The sequence below is a fragment of the Zeugodacus cucurbitae genome, chromosome 6 (assembly GCF_028554725.1).
Source record: "Zeugodacus cucurbitae isolate PBARC_wt_2022May chromosome 6, idZeuCucr1.2, whole genome shotgun sequence".
NCBI lineage: Eukaryota > Metazoa > Arthropoda > Insecta > Diptera > Tephritidae > Zeugodacus > Zeugodacus cucurbitae.
This window is the reverse complement of record NC_071671.1, coordinates 29,250,840-29,267,603: the sequence shown is the minus strand read 5'-3', so window position 1 is coordinate 29,267,603 and position 16,764 is coordinate 29,250,840. Positions and strand designations below refer to the sequence as shown.

General features: G+C 39.3%; 2 protein-coding genes across 28 annotated transcripts in view; one reads left to right on the top strand and one right to left on the bottom strand.

Moving 5' to 3' along the window:
- The window catches only part of Ptprq_4 (phosphatidylinositol phosphatase PTPRQ), a 474,745-nt gene that overhangs the window by 282,062 nt on the left and 175,919 nt on the right, over positions 1–16,764 (top strand). The gene's annotated exons all lie outside the window — the stretch shown is intronic.
- LOC128922870 (uncharacterized) overlaps positions 1–16,764 on the bottom strand; it is a 140,094-nt gene that overhangs the window by 81,329 nt on the left and 42,001 nt on the right. The window contains exon 2 of one of the 2 annotated variants that reach the window (XM_054235200.1): positions 9,757–14,414. The exons of the other annotated variant lie outside the window; for it this stretch is intronic. Coding sequence (XP_054091175.1) covers positions 10,897–11,811 — 915 coding nt within the window. The 5' untranslated portion in view covers positions 11,812–14,414 and the 3' untranslated portion in view covers positions 9,757–10,896. Of the gene's footprint in view, positions 1–9,756; positions 14,415–16,764 lie in introns of those variants that run through there. 2 annotated transcript variants of the gene reach the window in all.

The following is a 16,764-nucleotide window of genomic DNA, read 5'->3' as shown; positions in this document are numbered from 1 at the left end:
CTTTAGCTCGCCTTCAAACGGATGTCTGTTGGCTACCCAGAGGATACTTGGTCTAAAACCGGAAGTCGTGAGCTGCTTGAGTCATATGTAAAAGTATCGTTCCTGGCCACTCCCAAGTGAATGGCAATCAGAAACTTTCCTCTCTTGCGTGAACTTCTACATATGACCCCATCCCCCCATGCATATTTATAATTAAAATTATATGCCACTTTGCACAAGTTCCCTGCGCCAAATTGTATTACCATTATGAATGTTGGATGTTATGTATTGAATTTAAAGTTTTAAGCTGTTTAAAGACAGTAAAGTTAAGACAGTAAGATCTAATATATTTGTTTTAATAATAAAATTACTAAAATGAAGAAATGAGCACCAAAATGCATATTTTATGAAAAAATGGAAAACATTCTCAAAATGTAATGTTTCAGAGTTCTCATTGGATATCTTTCCTTCCCAGTAAAAAATATTTGGATTAATACCAAAATCGAGTAATGACTTGTTCATCCATTTCGAGCATTAAGTGAGTAATAAAAGCATTTTCGTTAGTTTTTACGAAAATTATTTGTTTTCTCGCTTATTGATACATTTTGGAGGAATAAACGAGCAAATAATATGCGAACGCATACTTCTATTGCTCGTTTATTATTCCAAAATGTATCAATAAAGGATTAACCATAACGGCCAATCATAACTGTTGATTTTTGCGGAATTTTTTTGTTTGCAATAAACGCGTATTTTGTCACTTTAAAATAGTTTGAAATTTGTAATCAACTCGTGATCATTATTGAAGTATCGCGAATATAATCGGGTAAAAAGTGATTAACTATAAGAAGCATATGTAATTAATTTAAAAAAATGTGTGAAAATATTTATTCTAAGCGTCACCTAAGGCGATTAATGAAAAAAAAAAATTCAAAAATGTTCTACCAAGAATCGTTCTACTTCTTGTGAAGAGGCGTCGAAACCAAATGATTTGATATTAACACATTTATATAATGAACTTGAAACCACAATTTATATAAATTGCACATAAAAAAGGAAAGATCTGAGCACGGTAAGATCTGAGCTTTTATATTTTATCTTAAGTAACTTATACATATATGTTAGCTATTTTTGCATCTTTTCAGAATCAGTTAAATAAAAATTATTCGTCTTATGCGGATTTTGAAAAAGCGATTCAAATCTGCTTCGTCTCAGAAGTATTCCTAAATATTAAAGTAGCTATTAACTTGATTTTAAATTATTATAACTGTGTATATAATTTATGTGAATTACTAATTCTTATATTTTGAAAATTAAAACATTGAATTAAATTATTCAAAAAACTGTTTATATTTTTCTCTGCTCTTTTTGGATGTAAATAATATTATTCTTTTTTGTGCTCTTTCTGGAGGTAAAAATCATTACTCTTTTTGTGCTCTTCTATTCCAAAATCATTACTCCTTTTGTACTCTTTCTTTCTGTCTGCTCTCGTTTCGGAGGTTAAAGAGAGCTCAAAAGAAAGCTCGGTTTGCGCTCCATTAGGAGCTCAAAAGGAGTGATCCCTCGTAAGGACATGCTATGTTAAAAGGGAGTAATAAATGCATGGGCCTCGGAGCATTGTGGAGTAATCCTTTACTCGCAAAGGAGCGATCTAAGATTAATCTTTGGATCAACCGATTTTTTATTGGGTTTCGTGCTCACCTACACAGTCACAATTCCTCTCGTGCCGACCATTGTATTAGTGCATATAAGTCAAAAATCATCAAAAACTACCTAGTAGTTCGGCTGGTGTCAAGCGATTACTAGAGCTATAGTATCTTTTTCACGCGTCATTTCAAATTTTTCCGATTAAGAGGAAGATGTGTAATTAGCGTACGGAAAATTTTTTTTACATATAGTGAAAAAGTAATGTGCAAAAAATGTGTATATAAGTATGTTCGTGTATTTGTATATACATACATATATGTGCGAGTTCAAACGTTTGCGCGAAATTACTCCTCATTGATGATTCATGACAGACATTCGCACATTTCCATGCTTGTCGATAATTTTCACTTACTTATGTATTTTTTTGGCCTACAAAGTATGTTAATTAAATAAATGAACAAATATAATAATACAATAAGAATAAAAAAGCAATACAAACTCTACAACCCATAGAACCATCGCGGGATTACCCCCCCATAGATCAGGTTATATTCTTAATATACATAATTGTAAATATGTAATAATAAAACATATTTTTTTATTTTGCACACATATGTACGTATATTAAATAATAAATAAAAATTAATTAAATAAACTAATAATAAAAAAGTAATATTAATAAAAGAAAAAAAAATTAAATATATTTCTTTGTATTCCAAAAACATTTGTTTTATATTTTGTAAAAGTTTTGTTTTCAAAAGTTTTTTCAGGCGTAGAACCACAAGCGTTAATGGACCAGTAGAATCGCTAGCGAATTTGAATTAATGAAACCTCTATCGTATTCGAATTAGTCAAATCACTAGCCATTTTGAATTAACGAAAACGCTAGTGATTCTGTACTAGCGATTCACTAACGATTTTGGAACTAGTCATTTCACTAATGACTGGTAATGTAGAGTCGCTCCGCTTGATTCTCTAGTAGGACATTGCAATGTAAAAATTGTTAGTCAAATAACATTTCATGTAATCGGGCTCGGACCGGTGTTAATGATTCGGAATTAGTTATATCGTTAGCTCTTCTCCGATGGTACCAAACTACAGGGTAATATCCACTAAAACACAAAGCGAGAGTATGAATAATGAGAAAGTTTCTCTTGATATGTATCGTTGAAGTGCTCAATTGTCTCATGAGCCAATAATTCAGTAAAGTTAAACCAAAATGAGCCATAGCACTAAAAAACACCAAGAGTATAGCTGAATGAATAAAGTGCTGAACAAATAGACGACGACAAGCGACGAGCGACATCTGTCAAATAATAAAATACACGCGTTCTTATGGGCATAGCTTTTTAGACAACAGTACGACTTCGCGACAAAATGGTTGAAGTCTTCGCTGTCACCAAATTAGAAATGTTTCTAATTTTGCCGACGACAATGGCCGCTGTATAGATGCCAGCAATATGTGAAATATAAAATTATTCAAAGTTCTAACAAGTATGACGTTATTTTGCCAGCAGAAGCGTAAAATAGCTTTGATATATCAATTATAATAACAATAAATTATTTAAAACAAATAAATCGACCTATTTACCTCCACTTTACTGGAGGATGGGATCATGTGTAGAAGTTCACTCAAGTGAGGAAAGTTTTTGATTGTCATTCACTTGGGAGTGGCCAGAAACGATTCTTCTCCACATGGTTCAAGCACTTCACGACTTCCGGTTTTAGACCAAGTATCCTCTGGGTAGCCAACAGACATCCGTTTGAAGGCGAGCTAAAGTGAGAAGGCGAAGTCCGCTCATGCGGTTGTGCGTAGGGCTTGGGACCCACCACATAAAAACACCCCCCAATGAAAAATCTACGAAAGCCTCGGATGAGACCCCCCCTTTTGATGACGACCCCTGCAAACGTTTTAAGGACAATGATATAAGGGCATGCACCTGGAATGTCCGGACCCTTAATTGGGAAGGTGCCTCTGCCCAGCTGGTTGATGTCCTCATACGACTCAAGACTGACATCACCGCCATCCAAGAAGTGCGATGGACGGGACAAGGACGGAAGAAGGTGGGTCCTTGTGACATCTACTACAGCGGCCATATAAAGGAGCGCAAATTTGGTGTTGGATTTGTGGTGGGAGAGAGACTCCGTCGCAGAGTCCTGGCATTCACCCCGGTGGATGAACGTCTAGCCACAATCCGCATCAAAGCGAGGTTCTTCAACATATCGCTGATTTGCGCCCACGCCCCAACGGAAGAGAAGGACGATGTGACCAAAGATGCTTTCTATGAGCGCCTAGAACGTACCTATGAGCGCTGCCCCCGCCACGATGTAAAAGTCGTGCTTGGCGATTTTAACGCCAGGGTGGGTAAAGAAGGTGTCTTTGGCACAATAGTCGGAAAATTCAGCCTCCATGACGAAACATCGCCAAACGGCCTGAGGCTGATCGACTTCGCTGGGGCCCGAAATATGGTCGTTCAGCACATGACTCGTTATTTTGCCAGCAGAAACGTAAAATAGTTTTGATAATTGCCGTACTAAAATCTTTCACTTTAATAAAATTTACATATTTAGCTTAAAGTGAACTTGTATGTATGTGATTGGCGTTGCAACCGTTTAGCCGGTTATAGCCGAATCGACGATAGTGCGCCACCTCTCTCTCTCCTTCGCAGTTCGGCGCCAGTTGGAGATCCCAAGTTTAACCAGGTCGCTCTCCACCTGGTCCCTCCAACGGAGTGGAGGCCTTCCCCTTCCTCGGCTTCCTCCGGCGGGTACTGCATCGAACACTTTCAGCGCTGGAGTGTTTTCGTCCTTCGGACAACATGACCTAGCCAGCGTAGCCGCTGTCTTTTTATTCGCTGAACTATGTCAATGTCGTCGTATAACTCGTACAGCTCATGGTTCCATCGTCTGCGGTATTCGCCGTTGCCAATGTTCTGAGGACCATAAATCTTGCGCAAAATTTTCCTCTCGAAAACTCCTAGTGTCGTCTCATCTGATGTTGACATCGTCCAAGCTTCTGCACCGTAGAGCAGGGCGGGAATGATAGGCGACTTGTAGAGCTTGATTTTAGTTCGTCGAGAGAGGACTTTACTGTTCAATTGCCTACTCAGTCCACAGTATACGAAATTATCTACGACCTCGAAGTTATGACTATCAACAGTGACGTGGGAGCCAAGACGCGAATGCGCTGACTGTTTGTTTGACGATAGGAGATATTTCGTCTTGTCCTCATTCACCTCCAGACCCATACGCTTCGCTTCCTTATCCAGTCTGGAAAAAGCAGAACTAACAGCGCGGGTGTTGTTTCCAATGATATCGATATCATCGGCGTACGCCAGTAGCTGTACACTCTTGTAGAAGATTGTACCTTCTCTATTTAGCTCTGCAGCTCTTATTATTTTCTCCAGCATCAGGTTAAAGAAGTCACACGAGAGTGAGTCACCTTATCTGAAACCTCGTTTGGTATCGAACGGCTCGGAGAGGTTCTTCCCGATCCTGGCGGAACTTTTGGTGTTGCTCAACGTCAGCTTACACAGCCGTATTAGTTTTGCGGAGATACCAAATTCAGACATCGCGGCATAAAGGCAACTCCTTTTCGTGCTATCGAAAGCAGCTTTAAAATCGACAAATAGATGGTGTGTGTCGATCCTCTTTTCACGGGTCTTCTCCAAGATTTGGAGCATGGTGAATATTATGGTCAGTTGTTGATTTTCCAGGTCTGAAGACACTGTGATAAGGTCCAATCGGTTTGCTGACGGTGGGCTTTAGTCGTTCACACAGTACGCTCGACAGAACCTTATACGCGATGTTGAGGAGGCTTATCCCACGGTAATTGGCGCCAATTGTGGGGTCTCCCTTTTTGTGTATTGGGCAGAGTACACTGAGATTTCAATCGTCAGGCATGCTTTCATCCGACCATATTCTGCAAAGAAGCTGATGCATGCACCTTATCAGCTCTTCGCCGCCGTATTTGAACAGCTCGGCATCAAAATTGGGGTCTCTCATCCGAGGCTGTTGCTTTCTTTTCATTGGGGGGTTTTTAAGTGGTGGGTCCCAAACCCCATGCACAACCGGATAAGCGGGTATCGCCTTCTCACTTTAGCTCGCCTCCAAACGGATGTCTGTTGGCTACCCGGAGGATACTTGGTCTAACACTGGAAGTCGTGAGCTGCTTGAGCCACATGTAAAAGAATCGTTCCTGGCCACTCCCAAGTGAATGACAATCAGAAACTTTCCTCACTTACGTGAACTTCTACATATGACTCCATCCTCCGAACAATTGGATTTCGGCAATGACAAAAAACAAGCTGGTACGATGAGGATTGCCGTCTCGCAGCGGAGAGAAAACATACTGCCTACCTCGCCACGTTGCAAACGATCACAACACTTGCGGGATGAGATGGATACCGAGAGGTAATGCTCGAAAATTTTATGAAAAAATTAAGCGACTTAACGAAGGTTTTATGACCGGAGCATCCTCATGTAGAGACCGAGGTGGTAAACTGGTAACCGATGTCCAGGGCATACTGTGTTTATGGAGGGAACACTTTTCTTACCTGCTGAATAGTGCAGCACCAGGAGAAGCCGAACCCAATACCCAATCGATGACGGTGGAACTATTTCATTGTCCGACCATAAAGAAATCCGAATAGCAATTACCCGATTGAAGAATAACAAAACGACGGGGCCGAAGGATTGCCAGCCGAACTATTCAAATACGGCGACGAAGAACTGATAAGGTCCAATCCATAAAAAGGGAGATCCCATAATCTGTGCCAATTGCCGTGGGATCGTTCGATACCAAACGAGGTTTTAGACAAGGTGACTCACTATCGTGGGACGTCTTTAACTTGATGCTGGAAAAAATTACACGAGCCACAGAGCTAAATAGAGAAGGTACGTTCTTCTGTAAGAGTGTACAGCTGCTGGCGTACGCCGATGGTATTGATATCATCGGAAGCAACAACCGCGCCGATAGTTCTGCTTTTTCCCGCCAGGATAAGGAAGCGAATCGGACTGGAGGTGAATGAGGGCAAGACGAAATATATCCTGCCAAACAAACATTCAACGCATTCCCGTCTTGGTGACGTGGGAGCAGTCATAACTTCGAAATCGTAGATAATTTCGTATACATAGAACCAACGTTAATAACGTCTGCAATGCCAGCCTCGAAATCCAGCGCAGAATCCCTCTTGCCAACAGGCGCTATTTGTGACTGAGTAGGTAATTGAAAAGTAAAGTCCTCTCTCGACGAACCAAAATCAAACTTTACAATGCGCTTATCATTCCCGTCCTGCTTTATGGTGTAGAAGCGAGGATGATGTCAACATCAGATTAGAAGACGCTAGAAGTTTTCGAAAGGAAAAGTTTGCGCAAGAATTATTGTCCTCAAAACATTGGCAACGGCGAATACCGCAGACGATGGAACGAGAATAAAAAGACAGCGGCTACGCTGGCTAGGTCATGTTGTCCGAATGGACGAAAACACTCCAGCTTTGAAAGTGTTCGATGCAGTACCCGCCGGAGGAAGCCGAGGAAGGGGAAGGCCTCCACTCTATTGGAGGGACCAGATGGAGAGCGACCCGGTTAGACTTGGGATCTAAAACTGACGCCGAACTGCGTGAGAAAGAGCGGAGTGGCGCGCTATCATCGATTCGGCTATAACCGGCTAAACGGTTTCTGCGCCAATCACATACATACATACAATTCAAAATCGCTAGCAATTCTACTGGTCCATAAACGCTGAGAAAACTTGTGAAAACAATGCTTTTACAAAAAAATACAAAAATAAAACAAATGTTTATTAAATACAAAGCAATATATTTATTTAATTCATGTTTGTACAGATACTACTACTACTATTATTCTTATTTACTAATTATTTATCTTCTTTATTTACGAAATGATTTTTTATTATTTCTCTTACCTACAATTTTCATTTTTTAATCCTTTATTAATATTACATTTTCATTATTGTGCTAGTGTTCCAAATAAAACAGATGATTAGTTTTTAGTATCACTAAATTTAGTATATTTGGGTGTGTGGGGTATATGTACATACAATTTGTGTTGTTAATTGTACAAATGAGTGAGTGTGTGTGTATATGTAATTTAAAGAACGAAAATATTAAAGCAAGCAAGCTCTGCAATAAATATTTCGTAACAACCTAAAGAATGAAACAATTAAAGAAATGCAAACTCTGCAATTCATATCTCGCAACAATCAAAACCAGCCTAATAAAAAATAATAAAATTAACTAATTAAACAAGAATAAAATTAACTTATATGTTACTTAGTGGGTTAAACAAATTATGTATATGTATATGTATATTAAGTATATAATCTGATCTATAAGTATATAAGTATATAATCTCTCATCCGATCTTGGTGATCATGGGTTGTAGAGTTGGGGTGATCTACAGTGATTTTGTTGTTGTTTGGGATGATCCGGTGTAGACGCCCTTTCCGTTCGTCCGTGGTTCCTTTGCTTCCTTCTTGTGTTGCGTTCCTTTTCTTATTGTGAATATAAATTCGCTGGTTATGTTGGCGCTTTGTGCATTGTTGACGAGCTTAGAGGACAATGCAGGAATGTGTCATTTGGCATGAACACACCCTTTGCACTGAATTGATGCGCTGGGTCAGTTCATAAGCAACATTTACAAGTCATTAGCGAAAATACTCATTACTAAAGTCCGACCGATTAATCGGCCTTGGCATAAGCATCGGCTTCGGCATCGGCCATATTTGGCCAATTCTTAGCCGATTCTTTCTACTTCCTTTGAATTACACTTGCATTATTTTTTCTTTTACTTTATTGAATTCTTAAAAGTCTAAAATATAAAGTCTTCTGTTCACCTTATAAAACACAGTTTGATTCATATTTGCCTGAAACAATCATTCCTCACGAAAATAATATTAAGTCTAGTATAACGAACTTTATTATAATACTCTCGCAATTACCCGCTTGAAGAATAACAAAACGACGGGGCCGAAGGACTGCCGGCCGAGCTATTCAAATACGGCGGCGAAGAACTGATAAGGTCCAATCCATAAAAAGGGAGATCCCACAATCTGTGTCAATTGCCGTGGGATCGTTCGATACCAAACGAAGTTTTAGACAAGGTGACTCACTATCGTGGGACTTCTTTAACTTGATGCTTGACAGAGCTAAATAGAGAAGGTACGATCTTCTATAAGAGTGTACAGCTGCTGGCGTACGCCGATGGTATTGATATCATCGGAAGCAACAACCGCGCCGTTAGTTCTGCTTTTTCCCGCCAGGATAAGGAAGCGAATCGGACTGGAGGTGAATGAGGACAAGACGAAATATATCCTGTCAAACAAAACTTCAACACATTCGCGTCTTGGTGACGTGGGAGCAGTCATAACTTCGAAATCGTAGATAATTTCGGATACCTGGAACCAACATTAATAACACCTGCAATGCCAGCCTCGAAATCCAGCGCAGAATCCCTCTTGCCAACAGGCGCTATTTGTGACTGAGTAGGTAATTGAAAAGTAAAGTCCTCTCTCGACGAACCACAATCAAACTTTACAATGCGCTTATCATTCCCGTCCTGCTTTATGGTATAGAAGCGGGAATGATGTCAACATCAGATGAGACGACACTAGAAGTTTTCGAAAGGAAAAGTTTGCGCAAGAATTATTGTCCTCAGAACATTGGCAACGGCGAATACCGCAGACGATGGAGCGAGAATAAAAAGACAGCGGCTACGCTGGCTAGGTCATGTTGTCCGAATGGACGAAAACACTCCAGCTCTGAAAGTGTTCGATGCAGTACCCACCGGAGGAAGCCGAGGAAGGGGAAGGCCTCCACTCTATTGGAGGGACCAGATGGAGAGCGACCCGGTTAGACTTGGGATCTCCAACTGACGCCGAACTGCGTGGGAAAGAGCGGAGTGGCGCGCTATCATCGATTCGGCTATAACCGGCTAAACGGTTTCTGCGCCAATCACATACATACATACAATTCAATATCGCTAGCAATTCTACTGGTCTATAAACGCTGAGAAAACTTGTGAAAACAATGCTTTTACAAAAAAATACAAAAATAAAACAAATGTTTATTAAATACAAAGCAATATATTTATTTAATTCATGTTTGTACAGATACTACTATTCTTATTTACTAATTATTTATCTTCTTTATTTACGAAATGATTTTTATTATTTCTCTTACCTACAATTTTCATTTTTTAATCCTTTATATAATATTACATTTTCATTATTGTTCAAATAAAACAGATGATTAGTTTTTGGTATCACTAAATTTAGTATATTTGGGTGTGTGGGGTATATGTACATACAATTTGTTTTGTTAATTGTACAAATGAGTGGGTGTGAGTGTATATCGTCCCCTCAATATAACAATAGCGTATAATTTTTTTGGGTTTTGAGAAAATCGAGTTTAAAGTTTTTGTCAAATCAGATGTCTATTAAAACCTCAATATCGCGGTAAATAAAAATTTTTCATAGTGGATTTTTCGATGAGTACATTATACCGTTTCTTGTCTTTAAATTTACCAAGTTTTTTTATTCTACGCATCCTTTAAGACCATAATTATGTTATTCAAAGCGCAAGTCCTCCATATAGGCCATTTTATTTTTTAAGGAATTCGTATGATGTATCTGATACACTATTTTATTTTGTATGGTATACGCTGTTTCATTCAATAATTTTACGGTATTTTTATTAAAATATTTGATCTCAAAAATATCAATAAGTAACATTATGAAACAGTAAATAATTCATAGTTTTGTTAATTCAATACTGTCCAATTTGGGTTATTATAAACAAAAAATTATGACAAATGAAGGTATACATTGCGTAAATCAAAAAGAACTAGAAATTCATTCGTCTTCATTCTCTTCCTCTGCTACATCTGGCACATCTAAACAATTTCGCTTGTTTCCACTTCGTAAGTTAAAAAAAAAATGACTGCGAGCCACGAGGAATTACACTCTTTTTGCACAAATTTTGAAGGTCATGCAGCTTTCGATTACAAATTGGCAGTTCTTTATTGTATTTGCCAGTAAACGAAAAGTTGAACACCTCTTTTGTTTTTCGCGTTCCTTCAATATCAATTACTTTCAAGTCTCCATCCCATTCCTCCTTGTATAATAATTGTTTTCGTTGATTTTTGTCCACTTGGAGTATTTTAACATTAAGCCAATTTACCGAGTCATTTTTTATATTTTTCTTAAGGCTATGGCCTAAACTCGAAAACATGGCTTTGAGATCAATCATATCACTGTATTGAAGCCTCTCTCCGTCTTGCCAGTCTCATTATATTTGGCCATTCTTCCGGCGAATAAACGCATATACTTCTCTTCGCACGTTCTATTGCAGAGTGCATCGAATCTGCCTCCATTTGTGTGTGTCCGCTTTGGAGGTACTTAATAGTTATCGAATTAAGCTTCAAGGTATTGTTGATATAAATCAATAGTGTAGCAATGAACCTGTTTCTGTTTTGTCCCCCGCAGCAGTCTGAGTAGAGAATAACATCGGTTACCGATTCGTCTAACGAGTTCATCATATTCCATATTGTGGTCCCAATTTCGTCCGATCCTCGTTGACCCTGATCCTCATCCCATAGAAAACAGTAACCTTCTCCATTGGCAATGTCGTAAAATGTGTTATTATACGTGGCGAACTTTCGACTGTAATACATCGTGCTTACGTTGCTACAAGGAGTCGTTAACACTGACTGGAGGTCAAAAGTAAGCACTTTTAAATTACTGTTACTTTTAGTTGATTCCTTGTCAGTTTGCTTGTTAGTTCTTGCCTTTGTCTTATTTAAGATGTGTTCATCATCGGATTTCTGAAATGAGTCTTTGTCCTCAGCGTTTTTGTACCTCTCGCATGTTAAGCAGGTGTCCTTTTTTGGACGGTGGAAAGAATAATTATAATTCATGCAAAATATCCGGCGATAAACGTTTTCTTTAATGATGGCGTCCGGGTGGAGTTCTTTGAATAAATCGTACATTTTTGATATTGTTAAGTCGGAGGCAAGATAAAGTACTTGACTTTTTGCTCGAGTGTAATGGCTTTCGACGGCTGGAATTAACTCGATGTGCTGTTTGATAAGCGCAACTGTCTCTTCATCTAATTTTCTCTGGTGGCCATGTTGACCCCTCTTATCAGTAAATTCATTTTGGCACATCTTCTTGGCTAACACAGATATTGCGCCGTCTGACAAGTTCAAAGTATTTAAAAAAACTTCTTTGTTACCTGTTTGGCTTTGAGCGTATAATTAAATGTGTTCGCCCGCCGTGATCCAATTGTCAACGTCCTTTTGCACTTCTCAATTTTCACGCAATTGGTAACACCAAGTGAAGCCAGGTCCGTCTCTACCTGGACCTTCCATGGGAGTCTCCGTCTTCCACGGCTTCCTTCAGCGGGTACTGCATCGAACACTTTCATAGCAGGACCATTTTCATCCATTCGAACAACATGACCTAGCCAGCGTAGCCGCTGTCTTTTTATTCGCTGAATTATGTCAATATCGTCGTATAAATCGTACAGCTCATCGTTCCATCGTCTGCGGTATTCACCGTTGCCAACGTTCTGAGGACAATAATTCTTTGCCCTCAAAAACTCCTATTGTCGTCTCATCTGATGTTGACATCGTCCACGCTTCTGCACCATAAATCAAGACGGGAATAATGAGCGATAGAGTTTGATATTGGTTCGTCGAGAGAGGACTTTAGTTTTCAATTGCCTACTCAGTCCAAATTAGCACCTGTTGGCAAGAGTGATTCTGCGCTGGATTTCGAGGCTGACATTGTTGGTGTTGTTAATGCTGGTTCCCAGATAAACGAAATTATCTACAACTTCAAAGCTATTACTGTCAACAGTGACGTGGGAGCCAAGAAGCGAGTGCGCTGACTGTTTGTTTGATGACAGGAGATATTTCTTCTTGACCTCATTCACCTCCAGACAAATTCGCTTCGCCTCCTTATCCATGTGGGAAAAAGCAGAACAAACGGCGCGGTTGTTGCTTCCGATGACATCAGTTGCATCGGCGTACGCCAGCAGCTGTAACCCGTATAGAAGATTGTACCTTCTCTATTTAGCTCTGCAGCTCGTATAATTTTTTCCAGCATCAAGTTAAAGAAGTCACACGATAGTGAGTCACCTTGTCTGAAACCTCGTTTGGTATCGAACGGCTCGGATAGGTCCTTCTCGATCCTGACGGAGTTTTTAGTGTTGCTCAACGTCAGTTTACATAGCCGTATTAGTTTTGAGGGGATACCAAATTCAGACATCGCGGCGTAAAGGCAGCTCCTTTTCGTGCTGTCAAAAGCAGCTTTAAAATCGTCAAAAAGGTGGTGTGTGTCGATCCTCTTTTCTATATATATCAGTTGTGGATTTTCCAGGCCTAAAGCCAAATTGATAAGGTCCAATTAGTTTGTTGACGGTGGGTTTTAGTCTTTCACACAATACGCTCGATAGAACCTTATAGGCGATATTTAGGAGGCTTATCCCACGGTAATTGGCACAAATTGTGGGACCTCCCTTTTTATGGATAGGGCATTGCACACTGAGGTTCCAATCGTCAGGCATGCTTTCTTCCGACCATATTTTGCAAAGAAGCTGATGCATGCACCTTATCAGTTCTTCGCCGCCGTATTTGAAAAGCTCGGCCGGTAATCCATTGGCTCCCGCCGCTTTGTTGTTTTTCAGGCGGGTAATTGCTATTCGAATTTCTTCATAGTCGGGTAATGGAACATCTATTCCACCGTCATCGATTGGGGAATCGGGTTCGCCATCTCCTGTTGTTGTACTTTCACTGCCATTCAGCAGGTCGGAGAAGTGTTCCATCCATAATCCCAGTATGCCCTGGTCATCGGTTACCAGATTACCTCCTCGGTCTCTACATGATAATGCTCCAGTCTTGAAACCTTCGTTATGTCGCTTCATTTTTTCATAAAATTTTCGAGCATTACCTCTGTCTGCCAGCTTCTCAAACTCTTCGTACTCGCGCATTTCTTTCTTTTTTGTCTGCAGATGCGTCTCGCTCCCCTCTTCAGCTCTCGGTATCTATCCCATCCCGCACGTGTTGTGGTCGTTTGCAACGTTGCGAGGTAGGCTGTCTGTTTTCTCTCCGCTGAGAGACGGCAATCCTCATCGTACCAGCTTGTTTTTTGTCTTTGCCGAAATCCAATTGTTTTGGCTGCAGCTGTACGCAGTGAGTTTGAGATACCGTTCCTCAGTTCCCTTATACCGAGGTGCTGATGAGTTCTCTCAGAGAGCTGGAGTGCAAATCGAGTAGAGTATTTCGTGGCTGTCTGTTGCGATTGCAGCTTTTCGACGTCGAACCTTCCTTGTGTTTGTTGACGGGCGTTTCTTGCTGCACAGAGGCGGGTGCGTATCTTTGCTGAAACTAGATAATGGTCCGAGTCTATATTTGGTCCTCGGAGCGTACGCACTTCTAAAACACAGTAGATATGTCTTCCGTCTATCACAACGTGATCGATTTGGTTACGCGTGTTTCGATCAGGAAACAGCCAAGTAGCTTGATGTATTTTCTTAGGCTGGAATCTGGTACTACAAACGACCATATTTCGGGCCCAGCGAAGTCGATCAGCCTCAAGCCGTTTGGCGACGTGTCGTCATGGAGGATGTGTTATCGGTTATTGCCATTTTGTGGTCGTGCCAACAGTTAACCCTCTTATGGTGCCAAGAAATGTGTCTTCCAAGTTTCATCAAGATATCTCAATTTTTACTCAAGTTACAGCTTGCACGGACGGACCACTGCCATGCCTGCAAAATGGCGAAAACCGAAAACACATAAAGTGACAGTACTAAGCCATTAATAAAGTTATAAAAGTAAAATTTTGTACAGAGGATCACATTAGGGAGGTGCATATCTGGGTGTAATTTTTTTGGGGAAAGGGCGTGGCTTTCGTAGGTTTTCTATATATATGTATCTCGCAAACCAATAAAGCTATATAAACCAAACTTTCTGCAGTCGTTTATTTTAGCCATTACCTTATACAGTCTATAAATTAAAAAAATCGGATAATAACCACGCCCACCTCCCATAGAAAGTTAGGTTGAAAATTACTAAAAGTTAATTAACTCACTAACGAAAAACGTCCGAAACACAAAATTTTACATAAGAAATGGTAGATGTAAGATGCACTCAGATTTTTTTACTGATCAAAAACCATATCTCAGGAACTACTCGACCGATTTCAATGAAACTTGGTTTGTAATAGTTTCCTTGTATCCCTATGATACTTCCTATATACCAGAACTTTGAAGACAGTCTGAATCGTTTACTTTACAATATATTAAGTAAGCACTATTGAAGATATCGGTGCAGTTGCACAAATACTATGTTTATAGTGTGGCAGCCCCATTCTAAAAATCGCCGAAATCGGACCATAGGCTTTTAAGGCCCTAAATATCGAACACGAGGATCTCGGTGCTTCTAACCTAATATTATAGTTTCCAACTTTCAATGGACTTTATACAATATATATGACGAATATGTGGGTCAAATTGTGTATTATATAATATAAATAAAGTTAAATAAATAAATTGCGAGAGTATAAAATGTTCGGTTACACCCGAACTTAGCCCTTCCTTACTTGTTTTCATTTATTATTTTCCTTTCATTTATTGGGGTTTCATATATTTAGAGGTTTACAACCTCTTTCCCCAATATCCACAGGGTTATCTGCTCTTGCAACATGTTGCCATTTTGCTGGGCCAATTAAATCTAAGATCTGGGATATTCGGTTAGATACGTAGGTCTTTCAGGAATAGGGTGGTTTTTCTAACCATGCTAAAATTATTTCTGGGTCTGACCAAAGATTCATTTTATGATCGGAAAATTTGAGATTGGTTTGAACTATTGAAATAAATTTTGCTAACAGAAGAGCACCATTCAGTACAAGCCGTGGCAGATTGAGGGTCTTCAAAGGTGCAACTTTGGCTTTGGCTACCAAGAGGTGTGAAGATATTAAAATTGAACCCATTTTGTTAAACGTACAGGTTTTACCTGTTCATCCCATTCAGTGCCATCTTGATACAATTCTTGAATCATTATTGGCGAAAGCCATCATGCGGGGTCGAAAAGTTTTGCCACCGAGGAAAGTATTTGGCGTTATATAATGGCGGACATTGCAGATATTGACTCAATTGCATATGAGAATTGATCTGTTATCTCATTCCATTAGAATCCCTAGTGTTTTGACTAGCCTTTTCAAATTTAGAAAGTCTGTATATAATAAGTGTTCCGTTTTATATCTCTTTCGGCCTTATTCCCATTATCGTTTTAATAGTCGTTTCGTTCGTTAATTCGTTTTCTTGAAATATATCCTAACGCCAAATAAAAGTTATCGAAATTTTTATACATACTGTATATAGTATACTTTATGATGCTCTTTTCCAATAAAAACTTCTTTATTATGTTTATGCTATGTGGTACTTCCAGCGTGTCATGTTCCTCGTTTCCGGATAATCAGATTGCTCTACCTGGTGGTCCAACTAATTACCGAGCTGCATCAAATTCGCAACAGCTTCCTCCAAAGGATAAAGTAGTATCTGTTGAATAACTCCTCCTCTTACTGTTTAGCTTCGGAATTGTAGTGTACCATTTTTCTTCCTTTTGAATTTTAAGACCTTTCTTATCATAATAATAGCCTTAGGTATAAAAAAAGAAAATTTATTAATGCCAACCCTCTCCGACGCGAGATGACGGTGGGAATGGAATTAGTTTTGTGGAAATATCTCTCCCAAAAAATCGAAATTTAAAGGTTTTATCCCTTTTCTATAGTCTTTGACCTATGCAGGATATTTTTCCGTATCAGCAATTAAAATTTTTAACTGTTTCCGTCTTCACTTCAAATATTCCTTCAAACAACCGCATCGTTTCTATGTTGCTCAAATTATAGCAACGACAAAGGACGACTGTTTCTACAGTGAATCAATTAAGTTTAGGTACAAAGAAATTTTCCCTAATAAACCTCTCATTTATTCATTTAAATTGAAAAAAAAAACATTGTTTTTTGGGAATTCAAAAACAGTAGTTTCAATCTCTATAGCCGCTTTTAAAGTGTCCTTGGACAAAATATCATGTTTTCGAATCTTTTTGTAACAAATC